Raw genomic sequence first — 17,984 nt, 5'->3', positions numbered from 1 at the left:
ATCTGAAAACAGACTCCTGGTAATATCTTTGGCATTTCCAAAGATGCAGACAAAGGTTCTTAGCTAACACAGAAAGAGTGCAATAAGCACTTTTTGTTGTTGTTTGGGACTCCGAAAGATTACATTATTCGCCCAGGGAAATATTTCATACCATTCCGGTGTGGCTTTGTGGCTTTTTCATTATGCTGCTTTGTAATGTCTGTTTGTTTGACTCAACGGATGATGCACGACAGGGAATGTGGAGAGAAGGGAAATAAACACAACGTGATAATTGATTGATAATATTCTGCCATGTCAAAAGAGGATAGCTTTCCATTATTCAAAAAGTGTGAATATGGGAAAACTCATAGCAGGTGGGGCCCAGCCAAGTAAAAAAGCAAATTTTGTCCAAGGTCTATAAAAGCAATGGCAATTACATTGTTTATTCTGAAGGTTCACTCATCGCTTCTCAGTCAAATGTTTCTCCAGGGCTTATTGACAATGATCTAAAACAAGGCTAAACTAATTTACTTGATATATTTGTAAAATAATGAATAGAATAGAATAGAATAGAATGCAGAATAGAATAGAATAGAATAGAATAGAATAGAAGGGACCTTGGAGGTCTTCTAGTCCAGCCCCCTGCTCAAGCAGGAGAACCTATACCATCTCAGACAAGTGACTGTCTAGCTCAGTGGTGGCGAACCTATGGCACGAGTGCCAGAGGCAGCACCTGGAGCCCTCTTTGTGGGCACACATGCTGTTGCCCCAGCCTCGCCTCCCCACGCGACCCCCTCCTCTCCAGCAGCCCCCCTGGAGGAGAGTTGCCCCCAAGTGTGGCCCACACGGAGCAGCACAGCCAAGGACAATGTAGCCAGGCAGTGTAGACAAAACTCTGCCCTCACACCCCATCGTGCACAGTTGATGCTGCAGGGCGCAGGCAGAGGCCGTGACCGCCATAGCGCTGCTGGGCTGCCTGGGCGATCTGCAGCGGGCCCTGGAGGCGGTGAGTGGCCCTGCGGGCAGGCGGGGCAAGGGGTGCAGTGGGGGCAGGGCCAGTTTTTGGGCAGTCGGTCTCTAAAAGGTTCGCCATCACTGGTCTAGCTCCTACCCACCTAGCCATTTGAAAGCATGCAAATGCGAGTACGTAAATAGATACCACGGGTGGGAAGGTAACCGCTCTCTGTGACGTCACACTGGCCATATGATCACATGGAAATGTCTTCGGACAGCGCTGGCTCAATGGCCTTGAAACGGAGATGATCACTGAGCCTGGCAATGACTGGCAGAGTAAAACCCACAAGGACTCCTCTACCTTTAACCAGAGGACATCCTAACTGACCCCCAGAGAGCCGGCATAGAACAAATGCAGAAAAATGGAACATGACTTAAAAGATCCAGTTGCTGCATGTGTCAAGTGCTGCCAGAGTGAGGAAACTGAAATAATATTTTGAGGAGTGGCTCCATGTGCCAGTAATAGAACATTTACTAAAAAGACATCCTGAAGGCTAACTCTTTCATAAAGCTGTGGATCGAACTGAAGTTAAAAGATCTGCGGTGGGATGATAAACAACTTGGCCAGTCTCAGTGCAATTAACTTCAAAAATCTGTCTTACTGAGATAAAATGGAAACGGCGCATGGGGGGAAAAGAGACTGACCCTCCATTTAATATACTATATATACATTTAATATGTTGTATATGCATGCAGAAACCTTAAGAGACATCCCCCATTTGTTAAATCTGCCACTTATCTCCCTCTGTGATTAAAAATGCCACACTGAGTAAAGTATCCAAAGGGGAGGGGAGATTGCAGGCTAATTTGCATTTTAATGAATTTTTAATTGAAGCAAAATCTGTTGCTTCTCTTTAAAAGATTTGCTGTTGACTTGGCGCACCATGCTGTCAAGAGCCAAATGGGAGCTTAATGTGATAGAAACAATGATAACTTCAAACTTAATTAGATTCAAGAGCATGTTTGCTGCATTAAGGAAGAATATCTGGATGAGAGCTACTTCCGAATTCTCAGGGTCTGTTGATGCGTGCGGATAAGTGGGAACAGCGAACCCGTGTTCTCGATTTTAATACAGTTGCTCGTGAGCAGGTTACAGAATGTGTGGACTAACTGGATGGGTGATCCGTTCGATATGAGAGTCCCTCTTCCTTCAAATGCCATCAGATCGATGTGGTTCCATTCATATTTGCTTGTTTTCCCTGAATGCAGCTCATTTTTCTGTATCCAAATCGTACAATCTGGAGAGGGAAAGTGAAGGATGTACTTGAAAATTTGTCCACTCTAATTGCTCCACTGACATGGAAAATGAGGATGAAAGGTAAAACCAAGAGAAGGAGAAGGAGGAGGAAGAGAAGGAGAAGGAGGGGAGATGGAGACAGAGAAGGAGAAAGAGACAGAGAAGGAAAGGAGAAGGAAGGGAGATGGAAAAGGAGGAGGAGGTAGGGAGAAGGAGACAGAGAAAGAGAAGAAGGAAAAAGGAAGGAAAATGGAGACAGAGAAAGAGAAGGTGAAGGAGAAGGAGGAGGAGGAGAAGGAGAAGGAAGGGAGAAGGAGACAGAGGAGAAGAAAGAAAAAGGAAGGAAGATGGAGAAACAGCAGAGAAAGAGGGAAGTGGAAAGAAAGAGAAGATTCTTGACTTATTTCAACAAGTTGTGAAATCTACTCAGTGAAACCATGGTCATTCCTAGCAATGGCTTGGTCTAATATTGGTGAGTGGACATTGCACCCCAAGGGTCCTACCTCTTGCACATTCTCCAATAACAAACACGAGTGAGTAACGGATAGGATGACTTAACAACCAGGTCACTAACTTAACAACTGCAGGGATTCACTTAAGAACTATGGCCACAAAATAGGGGCAAAACTCACTGGACTCTCTCACTTAGCAATGGAAATCTAGGGCTCAATTGTGGTCGTAAGTCAAGGATTACCTGTAGTTATGGGGGTGGGGTGACCTGGGTGCTCTCTGAGCTTGTTTTCTTGCAGACATTTCATTACCCAAACTAGGTAACATCATCAGTGCTAGAAGGGAGTAGAATGGAGGGAGGGAGGGAGGGAGGGGAAGGAAGGAAGGAAGGAAGGAAGGAAGGAAGGAAGGAAGGAAGGAAGGAAGGAAGGGCAGACTATGAGGTCCTGGGTGCTCTCTGAGCTTGCTTGTTTTCTTGCAGACGTTTCATTACCCAAACTAGGTAACCTCATCAGTGCTAGAAGGGAGTAGAATGGAGGGAGGGAGGGAGGGAGGGAGGGAAAGAAAGAAAGGAAGGAAGGAAGGAAGGAAGGAAGGAAGGAAGGAAGGAAGGAAGGAAGGAAGGGAGGGCAGACTATGAGGTCCTGGGTGCTCTCTGAGCTTGCTTGTTTTCTTGCAGACGTTTCATTACCCAAACTAGGTAACCTCATCAGTGCTACCCGTAGTTATGGCTCTACTATGACTCCCAGAGAGGGGGTCTTGCTGCTAAGAAATCGGAGAACGTCTGCTCTCCCCACCCTTTTTTTTTTTCTTCTGACCACAGATTTAGTGGAAAGCTCCAAATGTTTATTTCTGCACGACTCTGGTTTAAATCCGAAAGAGGTGTATTCCTGGCCCCAGCTTCTCCTGGGGGGTCACCGAGGTTCGCCGCTTTGTGAAGAAGCGCCAAAGAGACAGACAGAAACCTTTTGTGTGCTGACATAATGAAGAGTGAGCACCAGCACTCTGCTTCTCTCATGTGGAACCGAGCAAGGCTGGCATTTCAGGAAACAAAGAAAGCCGATTAAGGCTTGGAACGGAGAAGCCCCCGAACGGGCCAAATGAAGCTGGCAAGCCCTTGGCGGGATTGCCATGACTTAATTAGGGAAGGCAGGAGAGGTGGTGGTGGTTGTGGACCGCAGGAAGGGAAGAAGATCGCTCTCTTGCAATGGGCTCATCTTTTTTCTCTCCGTTTTACGGGATCTCTCCTTCAGATGCTTTCTTCCCTCCGCTGCTGAGGCTTGTTAGCTCGATTACTGTTAGGGCCAAAAAGGACCTTTCTGGGGGCAGAGGATGAGGTCAAAAAAGATACTGCGGAATTGCTTAGCAACCCAAAGATGTGTGTTCTCAACTTTTGGCCATCACAAAGCTCTCCGTTTTATCTCCCCTGGAGAAATGTGTGCAGCGTAGCAACTAAGATAAGAGGGAGAAACTATCAATTATCTATCTATCATCGATTTATGTACCTATCCCCCTAGCTGTCTATCTATGTCTCTATATCTCTATATCTGTCTGTCTGTCTATCTAACTACCTATCATTATTATTTCTTCTTCTTCTTCTTCTTCTTCTTCTTCTTCTTCTTCTTCTTCTTCTTCTTCTTCTTCTTCTTCTTCTTCTTCTTCTTCTTCTTCTTCTTCCTCCTCCTCCTCCTCCTCCTCCTCCTCCTCCTCCTCCTCCTACTCCCCCCCCTCTTTCTCTTCCATGACTGTAGGCTAGGTTGAAAGGAAGTGATTGGATAAATGTACCTTTCACGATTTTATTGTAGAGATAAATTCAGGTCAACTGTGTAGGAAAGGCATCAGAGTTTGTAATGGTATGCGGGAATGACCTTGGTAGACCGGAGGGAGTGCCACAGATGGGACAATCAGTGTGTAAATGGAATCTCAGCCCCCAGAAGGAAAGAGGGCATGGGAAATATTTCACACAGAACCCTCCCTATTTTTCCAGAGAGCAAAAGGAAAGGAGGGGAAAAAATACTTCCATCCCTGCAAGATTCTGTTAATGAAACCTTACAATAAAGGTAGAGCTAGCTCTTCTGATTGTGCTTCTTGTCTGGACTACCTTTCAGGGTTAACAGCAGCATGTAACGCTGTCAACTGCATGCAAGGATAATTCCTCATGCCTCTTTTACAGGCCCATTAAAACAGGCCTTTAGGAAAGTTTAAGAATAGGCTTGGCTTTGTGCAAGGAACTTCATCACCTTTCTATAGCCAACAACCAGGTATAAACGAAGAGTGGAAGGACATCACATTTTGAATACACCTTTTGATCACCTTTCTGTCTTGCTTCTATGGAATACCAATAAAGGAGAATATTCGTTGAACTGTGGCATCCATGGTGCTCTCTGAGCTGGCTTGTTTCCTTGCGGACGTTTTATTAGCCAAACTAGGTAACATCATCAGTGCTAGACTAACTAGACAAGCAATAGTCTAGTCACTAGTGTTAGCTAGACTACCACTGATGATGTTACCTAGTTTGGCTAATGAAACGTCTGCAAGAAAACAAGCCAGTTCAGAGAGCGCCAAGAACCCTTCATTTCTATGGAAGACTTCCATCCTGTAATTTTAGGAATTGGGAGTTAGATTAAGCTTTCTGCTTTTTTTTTCTTTTCTATGTTTCCTGACTGGCAGGAGAGTAGACTGTTCTACTCTCTAATTTGATCTTGCTTCTGACCTTTGAATGATTCTTTCCTTCACTTGTCCTGAATGACAATAATTGTCTTCTAACACAGAGGTCCCCCACCCCCAGGCCATGGACCGGTACCGGGCCGTGGCACGCCAGCAACCGGTCCGCACAAACAAGCAAAGCCCTATCTGCGGGATGCAGGCAGCACACAAACCACACACCCTCCGGTCCGTGGAAAAACCTCTCTCCACGGAACCGGTCCCTGGTGCCCAAAAGGTTGGGGGCTTCTGTTCTAAGATACCAAGAGGAGACCAAACTGAAATGGCTGCTAAGGAACATCAGCAATGCAAGACTCAGCGAAGGACACGGCCAACAAATGAAAATAGTACTTTTAATGTCATTTACAGCAAACAGTACAGTACTTAATTTCACGTCATCACAGGTTTCTAAACTCATCTGGAAAATATAAGCTTGCAAAAATACAGAACGCGGTACTCAAAATATACTGAGTACAGCCTTCCCTTTTTTTTCTTTCTTTCTTTCTTTCTTTTTTTTTTTTGTCTCTTTCAATCAGACACACGGTAGGATTGTTCTCATTGTTTAAATAAATCTCTCTCCTCTTCCGTTTCCCTCCCCCCCCCCCGAAAAAATATCTCCATCCCCCAAATTAACACGTTAAAAATTGGAAGAACTTCTTTCAAGTGATAAATGAGCCAAACCATCGACTCTCAAGGGATTATTTGGACATTCTTTAGAAAAAGAAAAAGAAAAAAAGCCTTTTGAGACACGATCAATTAAATTTTTTTTAAAAAATCAGCACACTGGGCTGTTTATGGGGACAATTAAATAGCAAATATGAATGTTAGGCCTCTAGAAGGGGGGAAAAAAGAGAGACTGAAATGTGTTAACTAGACTTTAGTGCTTCAGTCTGGATTTGTTTTCATCAATTAGTTTATAATAAGGACAATAGCTTAGAACATACCCCATTCCATTGCTAAAGGAAACCAGTAAAAATTAACATTTGTGTTTTCCACTGCTCCATCCATGCTGTACACAGCAGTTTAAGAACTGCTACATTTGTTATTGTTATTACGGCATTATTATTTCTAAAACTACTATCTTTATCCACAGTAAATCTATCAGGTAAGTTGAGATGCATGGAAGCAGTTTTCTTGGCTTGAGATGGGCCTAGAACAAAGAAGATGGGAACTTTTAAAAGTTCCATTCTTTTACAATGTTAACGCGATATACATCAATGACTCTTTGTAGAAAAGTGGGAATCCTGATCCAAATGTAGCTGAAAGAAAATATCAAGTTCTGCAACCATAAAAGTAACTCCGTTCCTATCATGCCTGCTATTACATCTGCTGGCTCATTTATATTTTCTTTCTCGCTCTATATTTGCCAGTTTTGGAAGCGTGGGGGGGAAAAGGAGTTACGTAAAAACTTTATTCAAAGTTGATTTTGTCCATCTTAGTAAAATGTTTCCCAGCTTGTGGTATCTGCAACATAAGAACGGGTAGAAACTTGCATTTCAGCGGATGCAAGGTGAATCCGGGGCAGATTCGTGGTGAGCTACCAGATCCAGGCTGCCATACCCAGATGGATCAGTAGATGACAGCAGAGAGACCCAGAAAACTTTCTTTGCTGCCCTCTGGTGTTTCTCTAGGCCAGTATTCTCAGCTTCAGCAACTAAACTTCAGTCCGCGAATTTTCCAGCATGCTGGCTGGGGAATTCTGGGAGTTGAAGTCCACCCATCTTAAAATGGAGATTGAGAAACACTGCCATAGACTTGATATAGTATTATATTCTAGAGATTTCTGCATACGCCTTGGAAGCAATTTTGTCCTTGAACTGCTGTGGTCATGCGTGCACCAGAAACTGCTTAAAAGCAAGCATCAGGAAACACCAGCCCAAATCCACCATGCAGGAGCTTTTAAATGTGGGATATTCAGTTTCATTTCTTAACGGGTGATATGCAAGGGGTAAAGCCAGCGAGGTCAGTACCTGCCAAATTTGGCTGGTTTGCAGAAGTAAGCAGGGCCAGATCAACTTAGTGCACATATGGGAGATAATTAGGATACATCACAGCTATACATTAGAGTAAAAAAAAAAATGAGAAAACACCCCAGTAGGGAGCAAATCACTTACATACTGTTGCAACCAACAACCCACCCCAAATTAAGATGGAGATGTCTATGAAGTCATCAGATGTTCAGCTCAGCTAAAAGTCTTCCTTTTTTAAAAGGCAAGAACTGAAGGTAACTTGGCTAAGAGTCTAGTACTTGACACACAGCATAGTAGTAGAGGTCAGGTGGGACTTTCTCTTCATAGCTTTTAGGGATGTTAAAGGCCTTTTCCTCCCCTGATGACAAGAATATCCCAAATATTCTAGGGCAGCAGTAAGAAGTCCTTTGTTGGGTGGATGCCCCACTTCTGTCAAAGAATGCTCTTTGTGAGGATGCTGTGGAATGTGCTCACAAAGGAAATCCACAGCTGGCACAACCAGTTGTGAAACCCACATCCCCAAAAAACAAGTGAGCTCATCCAAGGAGAGGCAGGAAGCTCAGAGAACGACTACAGACCCAAAACTTTCTTTTCCCGCATCCTTGCAACTTGTGAAATGTTGGCAAGACGCTTAAGGATGCCGAAGCAGTTCTGAGAAAGCCACGGAAACGCTAATGCGAGGGGGGAAAGAGAAGCATCGGCAGGAAAAAATGAGGACTCCATGTTTCTTATTGCTTAGAACCACATGGCATTATGGCACTGAAGACTGATGGGTGTTTTCCTGTGGCAGGTAGAGTGGAACCAAGAGGGGCAGATGTGTTTTCCATCTTGCCCTTAAAATAAAAATAAAACAAACGAAACAAAAACATAAAACTGGCACGTTTTGAATGGCACTAAATGATTTGATTTAATATTGCGACAAACTGGCCGTGGTGGCGCAGGGGTTAGAATACAGCATTACAGGCTAACTCTGCCCACCGCCAGGAGTTCGATCCTGTTCGGCTCAAGGTTGACTCAGCCTTCCGGCCTTCTGAGATTAGTAAAATGAGGACCCGGATTGTTGGGGGGAAATATGCTGACACTGCAAACTGCTTAGAGAGGGCTGTAAAGCACTAGGAAGCGGCATATAAGTCTAAAGGCTATCACTAGCTGGTTCCCCAAGAATGTTAGATTGATTCTGCAGGAGTAACATAGCCAAGAGTTTTCTTATCGCTGTGGCGCTCCAATATACACGTTCTTATGTCATGTTCAGGTGGGACACTCCTGTCCACGCAGCCCTCCATATTCAGTGGTCTCCAGAGAAATTAGAACTGCAAGTCCCAGAATTCCCAGGCAGCAGAAAATTTGACTGGAGGGAGAAGTTGGGGAACTGCGGTTTTAACACTTTGAACATCTACTTCAGAAATTTTGAATGTTAAGTGCATTTTTAAATAGATTATAATATTTTAACCAAGGTATCTACAAATGGTTGTAACTTCTTATAGTTGCCTTCACCTAGTCCTAATGGATGATATTGTTATATTATAGATTATTATTATTATTATTATTTCACACTTCTGCACGCTAGTGTCCTCTTGTTGGAACTATTACAGTTCCCTGAGGGTTCAGCCGGTTTGGAACTGGGTAAAATCTGAGCTAATTCAATTTATAGCCTAGTTTTCCATATTTCAACAAATCATTCCGTAACATAATGAAAGACGTGAACAATGATAATTAAACGCAAAAGCTCTATTTCAGTGTTGCTCCAGAAAATGACATTTGAAGGTTTACAAGCCCTGTTTGATTTATGCCAATTGCACTTATAATGAATCTTTGCTGACATCTGTGATGATCCGCTGTGTAATCTTGGATCTTGAATGAGAAGGACCAACAAATAAAACCAACAGAAAAAGCTCATAGTGTATCCCTAATGATCTTTCTAAGTAAACTTGGATTCCATTCAGAAAGTTCACCCTCTCCAGTGTTACAAATTGTAGGGAAGAGCAAAATCAATGTTGTTAGCCCTGTCTTCCTTTGCTGGAGACTTTGGTATTGACTTTTCTGAACATTCAGCACTCATGGGACCTTGCTCCGCTTGTTTAGATTCCCTGCGTAATTTCAAATTTTCCACCTGATTTTTCCACCCTTGTAATCATGCAGGAACCCTCTAGTCCACAAAGCAGAGCAGAGCAAAAGAGAGAGAAAAAGATGAAAGGTTCCTTAGGAAGATGGTGGACCCAAAGGTGTTGTCCATATCCTTCTTGTCTTAGGAATGGGTGAGTGAACTTTTGAATTCACCTTGGTGTATCATGAAGTCATGGCTTACTCATGAAACTTTCATTCATCCCTTCGCTCATTCGCTATGCATTGATTCATTCAACTTCTACACCACTACATTCTTACTTTAAGCAAGTCTTGAATGAGCTACCGCCTGCGTTCGTGTTGTTAGGAGACCTAAATTGGATCATTCCAAATATATCTCTGTCTTTTAAGAAACAGGGAATACAAAATTAAAAAGAATGATATGTAAGAAGTGGCCAGCCATTCAGAAAGATGAGAGAGAAGAGAGGGAGAGGAAAAGAGGGAGAGATTGGATGAAAGGAAAATACTGGATCATATTTAAAGCCCTTTTGCCAACCAGTTATTATTTCTTTTAATGGGTTGTCCAAGCTTCTATAGCCTCATCAAGAAGAGCTGGATCAGGATGTGTTATGTGTTTGTCTGAATAATGTAATAATAAAAACAACTATCACTGGAATCCAGACGATTATGTATTTCTTTCAGGGAATAGAAAAGTAGAGGAATATGTTGGAAGAGATTCGAAGTTCTAGAAGAGTAAACCCTGTAGCTACAACAGATTAAACCAGCTTTTTCACAAGTTGTGACCTTCACAATGTCCACCACTCTAAAGCCAGTTAGCCTAACAGGAGCAGTTCTCCTTCCACTAAGTTACATTCTTAAATGCAAGGAGAGCATTTTGCGATAGCTACACCAGGAAGCGTTTAGCATTAATACGGAGTCAGGGTCATCCATGGGGAGGGGTCCAAAAGTCAAAATGGCAACCCTGACTGCATGCCTGGAATAACTTTTTTTTTTTTTTGAACTGGCCCCGTCTTCATTCCCTGAAGATGCTTTTCATGGAGTCTCAAACAACTCTCTTCCAGCCCAGCATTCTACAATTTCATTTTGCTTGAAGTGCCTATTCAGGTTTTAAATTTACATATATTTGGAGTAAATTTGGAAGTTGTTTCTGTATTTAGTGTATGGCAAATTTGGAAGTTGAAGAACAACAACAGAAGAACTCCGAAGCATTACACAAAAAAAGGTTTTCACGCCTCTTGCCTAAGTCACGGATCAATCTAGTTCACTCACTCCACAGATAACACACACACACACACACACACCGCAGTCAATCTTCTGGTCCATGTCCCCCTCCTCTATTACTTCCTCCCCTCAAGCCACTTTTAGCATAATTTTTCCTGGTAATTATGGTTTCCCCCCCACTATTGTACTAAAATATATGTTCCGGTGGAGTGACATTATAACACTTATTAGTGGAAATGACTTCAAAGCTATTGTGTCTGCTTCAGAAAAGTTCTCCCTCTGCCTTTTAGCTAAATGGAGGGGAAGGGATTTGCATACCAAAAATAAAAAAAGACATTATTGGCTCTTTTTTTAAAAAAGGCTATTTTTCATTGCTCGGTGACATTGCTCTAAATGATCACACCTCTCTGTTCACAATTAACGTTCCTGCATAACTGGCAATGTGGGCCTGCAAATTTTGGACTGCCTTTATAAAAGCAAAAAGCCCACACAAAGGATCTTAACGCTGAATCCCCTGGAGGTTTTCCAGGCAGTTTGCCAACTCAAGGTCATCTTAAACAGTGGCTTAACCACCCATGTCTCCTACAGGCCTGTGTAAACACAAAGGAGCAAAGACACAGGCCTTCGAAATTCACCCTGCTTTTTTTTGAATGACCTTGGACTGTGATAGAAGTAGAATAGACAGTGAAGAGCGTTCCATCAAGGGACCCCGCCAAGCAGCATTTGCTGGACCTGAAGCTCTTGGAGATGACAATAGGGTGGCTCTTCTAGAAGAAGAAGCGTTTCTTTTGAAATTCAATTTCTTTTGACTTTGCATTCCTAGGGATTCAAAGAAATGGAAAGAGAATTGGGGGGGGGGGGTGAAGCAATGACGATGCCTGAGGTTTATGAGAGGAGTCCCATGAAGGGAGATGCAAGTCATGCACAGATGATCAAAGCCGGTTCTCTCATTTCCAAGTGCAGGAGCACAAAACATCTGCATGAAAACAACTAAGTTCAGAGAGCATCAAGGACCTCATTCTCCTCCTCCTCCTCCTCCTCCTCTTCCTCCTCCTCCTCCCTTCCATTCCGCAAACCTCCCTCCCTTCCAGCACTGATGATGGAACCTAGTTTGGGTAATGAAACATCTGCAAGAAAACAACCAATTTCAGAGAACACCAAGGATCCCACGGAATGTTTTCTTGGTTCCAAGGAAAAACATTCAACTTGCTACCTTTAAAATATTTCAGCACCTCCACCGCCAGCAGTGGGAAGGAACTCGGAATGTTTGGCAGATTACAATTCTTTGGCTTAGTTCACACGTTATATCCTATACCATAGGAAATACTTGAACTCGTAAAGTTATCCTACAGTATAAGATACAAGTCTACACAATTCTGAGAGCTGCATAAAAGTTTGTGTCCAAGCACATCTGCAAACCTAGCCTTGGAGTTTCACCATTCTTTGAATTCATCCAATAGATCAAACGGTTCATTTCGACGTTTGTAATTTTAAAATGCCTATTTTTTTTAAAAAAAAGAGCTGGGCTTTTGACACAGATGCCTTTCTGGATCAGAGTAAGAAGAACACATGCCTCATGGCAGGGGTCTCCAACCTTGGCAACTTTAAGACTTATGGACTTCAACTCCCAGAATTCCTCAGCCAGCTTTCAATTCTGGGAGTTGAAGTCCACAAGTCTTAAAGTTGCCAAGGTTGAAGATTTAGGATATCTTCTGTTAGAACTGTAGGTTCAGCTTTATGGAATCCCTGTTTGTAGGACAGCACAAAGAAGGGAGTTTATGTGAAATAACATAAGAAATCACTTCTAGAAATCTCTTTGGAAGTTCAGAGCCATTCTTGAGATCCTACACTTAGTTATTGGGAATTCAGCTCACTGTTTTCAGCACCACGGTGAAATCAGAATTGGTTTCCTAAGTAGCTCCCAAACAATGAAAATGTGGCTGGATGTTGGGTTGGGTTTACTGATGGCAAGCAGACTGCAACATGCTTTTTTTTTTCTTAGCTGGGACTGGCTTGTTGTAAGAGACACAAGCCAAGGATTCTGGTTTGGCTATAATGGAAAACAAACCACAGATGGGGCCATCTGGACTTCTTCACTGTCATCTGTCAACATTAGCCAAATCAGAGCAAGGCTGAAGAACTATTTGGACACAGTCACTGTGCACATTTAAATCCAAGGATCACAGTTGAAACTGAAATACATTTAGCTCTCACCACCCCGTTCAGCAAAGTCTCCAATTCAGCCTCAGAAAATCAAATTTAAAAGGTCAAACATCTGTAAATTCTTCTCTCGCTTCATTGTGTTTCTTTTTCAGCACCCCCTTTTTAAACAAAATAAATTAATCTCAGTGTCCAAGTGCGGAAGAGAAAATATTAAATCAAGAGCAATAGAGAGAAAAAAAGGCACAGAGCTAATTTGGGTTCTTCCATATATATATATATGCCTCTCCCAGCGGAATATATTATAAATATACTATATAATATACTATAAATCTCTGAGTCCTCATTTGCATTGAATATGCCTTTGCTGCAGATCAAAGTGGGAAGAAGCAGAAAATAGTCAGAATTTGGGGAAGGGAATGAGAGGACACGTTACAGTTCTGGTTCCAGCAAGGAAAGGGTTAGCCCAGAATTGGAATCTACCACTGATGATCATGGCTAAATACAGATATGTGGGTGAAGAAGTATGTTCTGCAGAAAACGCCACCAATCCTTTGCATGCAATGTGATGTTCAGATGTGCGGCGCATCTGGGAGGCATGCCTCAATAAACAGGACATAAAAGAAGATTGCCTTTTCTTCATTGGAAAGCATGCTCCCTTTGTGTCAGCATGAAAGAGCACCCGTCTCAAGGGAGCCAGCTGGCTGCTGTTATTTTTCCCAGAATGCCTTCTCTGGTCTGGAGCCCCCCGGAGGGCATTCTGGGTGATTAGTACAGCAAGGGACAGTCAGCTATCTCAGGAAATTCTCTCTGGTTTTAGCCAAAGGAAAAGGCTACTTAAAAGTTTAAGAGACAATCCGTGTACATTTAGTGACTTCGACTGCCCCTTGAAAAGTGAAGTTTGATTTTTGCACCCTTTGATAAAGTGGGCCACCTTCTCTCCATCTGATTCTTGTAAAACAAACTACTACTTCTTCTTCTTCTTTTAAAAAAGGCACATATATTTATCAGCTTTTTCGTTTTTTCTCAGGTCAAAAACATTCTGAAGCTTCCATTGCAAGGAGTCTATAAAGTTGCGCAACCATTTTTTTAAACGGTTGGGGACGCTGATTAGCTGAGCAGCCCAAGGAATAAAGTGGGTCACTTACAACTTCTCTTTCTCTCTGGGGTAGCAATATTCTGATTCGAATGGAAATGTACTGAAAATGTTCCTTTTCCAGTGCCGACACAAAACTAGAAAAATGTACAGATGTTTAAAAGGCAGTGATGGCTCAACCAGACCTTCTCCGCCCATTTTCGATGGCAACCTTGGTCACGATGACCTTCGCACCATTTTTCAACCCTGCTAAAAAGTGGAAAAAGTTATAGAATGTTGGGTGAGATCATCCCGTGCTCTGTCCCTCGCAACTGCACACATACACACAAAACACACGCGCAATGCCCCGTCCCAACTCCCATACCAAAATGGAACTAGATTTCCCCCCAAATAGTTCAGAAAAGCAATGCTGGTGTCTTAAGAACTGTAATGTTGTGGTTGCATCAGTGTTGGGTACAAGTCAGAATGGGCATCCAAACGGTGACGTGCGCAAATGATGGAGCTATCTAACTCTTACTCAGCCTCTCACTCTGATTTGGGATCTAGCTCTTGTTCAGCACGCGATGTCAACTTGATGTCACCGTGGCTTGTACCAGGCCCATCTACTGGCTTGCCCATTTCAACAGTTGTTGAGGTTGGGCCTTTTGGACTGGCAGCTGGAGACAATAAAGCTGAAGCAGTTCTGGCAGGGCTTCCTCTGATAGGAGAGAGAAAGAGATGGAGAGCTTGAAAAAGGACTGCATAGCACCTTGTGGTCGCCTTTTAAGCTTGTATTGCAGAGGTTACTCCAACGGTGCTTCAGTTTCAGATAGCACTTATTTTTGGAAACAGCTGTGGCTTGCTTCTGCTCTTCCCTCCCTCATTGGGAATTGTTTTTCATGGGTTTGCCTATCCACCCAAGGACAGACATCTGCTCTGCTCTCCAATGAAAGACCAGGTCCCCAGACACTGGCAGCTTTGCCCATCTGTTATGTCTCCAGCCATGGCATTTGATCCAACGATGATCCACTTGGCGTTACCATTTCTCACTCCAGATTGGTCTTTATTCTTTCTCCCCCCTCGTCTTGGTTCATCTGCTTTGGAGAAAAGGACCAACATCCTCTTCCTCCGGAGAAGCTCCTGGAACGTAAATGGTAGATTTGGAAAGAGCTGTGGACTCGGTTTTGCTTAGAACCTTCCCAGAACATGTCGGTATGTATATATTACATATTTCATAAATATCTTCCTTCCAAAAGGACCTTTGGGTTAGCCAGTCCAGCTTTCTAATCCCTATAAAACAGATTCCATGTTTTCGCACCACTCGTGGTCTTCAAGGTTGTAGATAAATTTTGTCCTATGAGAGGGATTCTGCCCAAGGGGGTCTCGTCCTGGGTTGTCCAGGGTCAAAGTGGAGGCAAAGAACTCAGCAGTGCTGAGTCCACCTTCGTGGTTCTTGATGTATTTCTTATAGTTTTTCCTCAGGCACTGCCAGGTAGTAGTGTACAGGAGGAATGCAAGTGACTTTAGGGTAATAGCAATGCTCACGTACAGGTGCCTGTAGACAACATTGTCATATAGGGCGCATGCTCCTTGTTCACCACAGAAGGTGCTCCAGAAAAGGCAGGTGGAATCAATTCCTGCTCCAAAGATCAAGGGAGGTGGGATAAAGCCTGTGGAAGGTAGAAGGAGATATTTTTTATATCAGCAGTATTCTCTGAAACATCTATACTCTCTACAAACTTAAGAGGAACATCTGGTGGATCCAAGATCTCTTGCAGTCCACCATTCTGTTGTCCCAGAAGCCAAAGAGATGGCTTCCAGAAGTCAATGCAGAAACATCTCACTCTTATTCTCCAGCAAGGGATTTTTTTAAGAGGCAGGTCACCACCGAAAACTAAGAGCACTGATGCTGTTCTGGAAATATTGACATTATACCATTGTTGAAATCAAGTTCCTATAGATCTGACAAGGGAAAGATATAGTTACAGACCTAGTATTTGAATGTGTATAATATGAAATTTGGCTAGTGGGTAAGTTTGGTTAGTTTTCTATAGTGTAAGGTGTTGTGAGAAAACAATACGTTGGTTAGTTTAGAGTTCAGTCTAGGCAAATCCAGAAAATTCAGAATGGGTTCAGAGAATTCAGATGTATGAGCTGACATCCTATTCATACAGTATTGATCTCTACAGAACTTGCACCAAGGGGAAGAACCGACCACTGCAAAAACGACCCACTTGTGACATAACACAAAACATTTGGAGGACACTCGGTGGAAGAAGGCTGTTTTAGTCTCCAGCTGGACCAAATCTGGGTCCATCATCCAGATCCATCTCTCATCAGGAGTCCCTGCTTCTCTGGAGGAGCAGAGGGAAGCAAAAGGAGGCATGAATTTCACTCACCTAACAATCGGAGGAGAAGGAAGAGAACTCCTAAAGCGTATGATTTGAGCTCCGGGCTCACAGTTCTGTATGGAAGAGATATTCAAGCAAATATCATTAAGATTATAGCTTAGTTTAGCTTAGTTTAGCTTAGACAGACAGATACTGTAGATAGATAGATAGATAGACAGACAGACAGACAGACAGACAGACAGACAGACAGACAGACAGACAGACAGACAGACAGACAGACAGACAGACATTATAGATAGATGAGAGAGAGAGACAGATAGACAGATACTATAGATAAATACCATAGATAGATTAGATGGTTAGGCAGGCAGACAGACAAATAAATTTCAATCAGATTCCTATCATTTTTTTAGTTCCTGGCTTCCAAAGCAGGAGAAAATCCAGATCCATCTCTCAATTTAAATAATAAATTTAAATAATAAATAAATAAAACCTTCTGCAGCAGAAAAAGAAGCTGTGTAATTGTGTGCGGTTTTTTTTATGTGTGCGTGTGTGTGTGTGCATGTGTGTGTGTGTGTGTGAGAGAGAGAGAGAGGCTCAGATAGAGGGATTTTAGTCCTTAGGAGTTGTGAAGGAATGTGGACCCAAAACCGGGAATGGGGAAGCGATGAGGCAACCACGAAAGGGCGACTTTCAGAACATATTTCTCAGTCCGGAGAAAGAAGAAACCCCAAGACAGACGTTCCAAGTTTTGTCTTCCTGGTAGGCTTTCAAGATTTTGTTCTTCTAACTTGCAGCCTTAAACAGCCTCCTCGGAGTCCCTGCTGTGCTTGTTTTTTGACCTTGCCTGCCTCAGAGGGCTGAGGGATGCCTTGCTCTTGAACGAGAAAAGTTAATTTTTGAAGCGGCTGCAGCCGAGAAGATAAAAAGGCGGAATCAAGCGCCGAGCTCTGCTGTGAAGTGGGCCAGGCAGCACCTTCAGAGGACATACTAATTATAGCTTCTCCCGGGTCTCTTTCATCTGTTGGAAACCCCACATTACAAAGGCACTGAGGCTGATCCAAGGCAAGAAAAAGGCTGTGCACCAGGCTGGGATTAAATAGAAAATGGCGCCAACAATTAGCCTGCCAGGGAGATTCAAACTGGTAGGGCAGAGGAAGCCTCACCTGATGAGGATGATGACGGAGGGAGTTTGGGCCATGGCTCCAATCATGCTGCAGACGCACATCACGCAGAGGAATGTCAGGAAGGCTTCTTGGCATCCAGGGCTCGGGCACTTCCCAGGAACGACTGTGGTATCCCCGGCCGGGGCCAAGGTGAGGCAGGTGCAACCGGTGAGATTCTAGGACAGAAGGCAAGAGACGGTTGAGGCAGCAGATCCTGTTGCGTATCATCTCGCAGATGACCTTGAGGGACACAGGTTGAATATAGTGGTGGCTAGATCCTAGACCAGGGGTAGGCAACCTCGGCTCTTTTAGGACTCATGGACTTCAACTCCCAGAATTCCTGAGTCAGCTATGCTGACTCAGGAATTCTGGGAGTTGAAGTCCATGAGTCCTAAAAGAGCCGAGGTTGCCTACCCCTGTCCTAGACCATACTTGGACAACCGCTGCTCTAGACAAAGACTGATGACGTTACCTAGTTTGGGTAATGCAGGAAAACAACTAAGCTCAGAGAGCACCAAGGATCCCATAGTCCTCCTCTTCTCACACACCCCACTCCCTTCTAGCACTGATGATGTT

The 17,984-nt window shown here is 43.4% G+C and overlaps 1 protein-coding gene across 1 annotated transcript in view; it reads right to left on the bottom strand.

The window, feature by feature from the left end:
* Positions 1 to 15,177: 15,177 nt before the first annotated feature.
* SLCO3A1 (solute carrier organic anion transporter family member 3A1) overlaps positions 15,178 to 17,984 on the bottom strand; it is a 49,770-nt gene continuing 46,963 nt past the window's right edge. The window contains exons 8-10 of the mRNA XM_015824218.1: positions 17,409 to 17,584; positions 16,291 to 16,355; positions 15,178 to 15,561 (exon numbers count right to left, since the gene is read on the bottom strand). Of these exons, the coding sequence (XP_015679704.1) occupies positions 15,182 to 15,561; positions 16,291 to 16,355; positions 17,409 to 17,584 (621 nt within the window). The 3' untranslated portion in view covers positions 15,178 to 15,181. The remainder of the gene's footprint in view (positions 15,562 to 16,290; positions 16,356 to 17,408; positions 17,585 to 17,984) is intronic.

The sequence above is a fragment of the Protobothrops mucrosquamatus genome, unplaced genomic scaffold (genome assembly GCF_001527695.2).
Source record: "Protobothrops mucrosquamatus isolate PMUCROS unplaced genomic scaffold, P.Mucros_1.0 scaffold2162, whole genome shotgun sequence".
Lineage (NCBI taxonomy): Eukaryota > Metazoa > Chordata > Lepidosauria > Squamata > Viperidae > Protobothrops > Protobothrops mucrosquamatus.
Note: the sequence above shows the minus strand (reverse complement) of the source record. Positions and strands in the feature narration are given on the sequence as shown.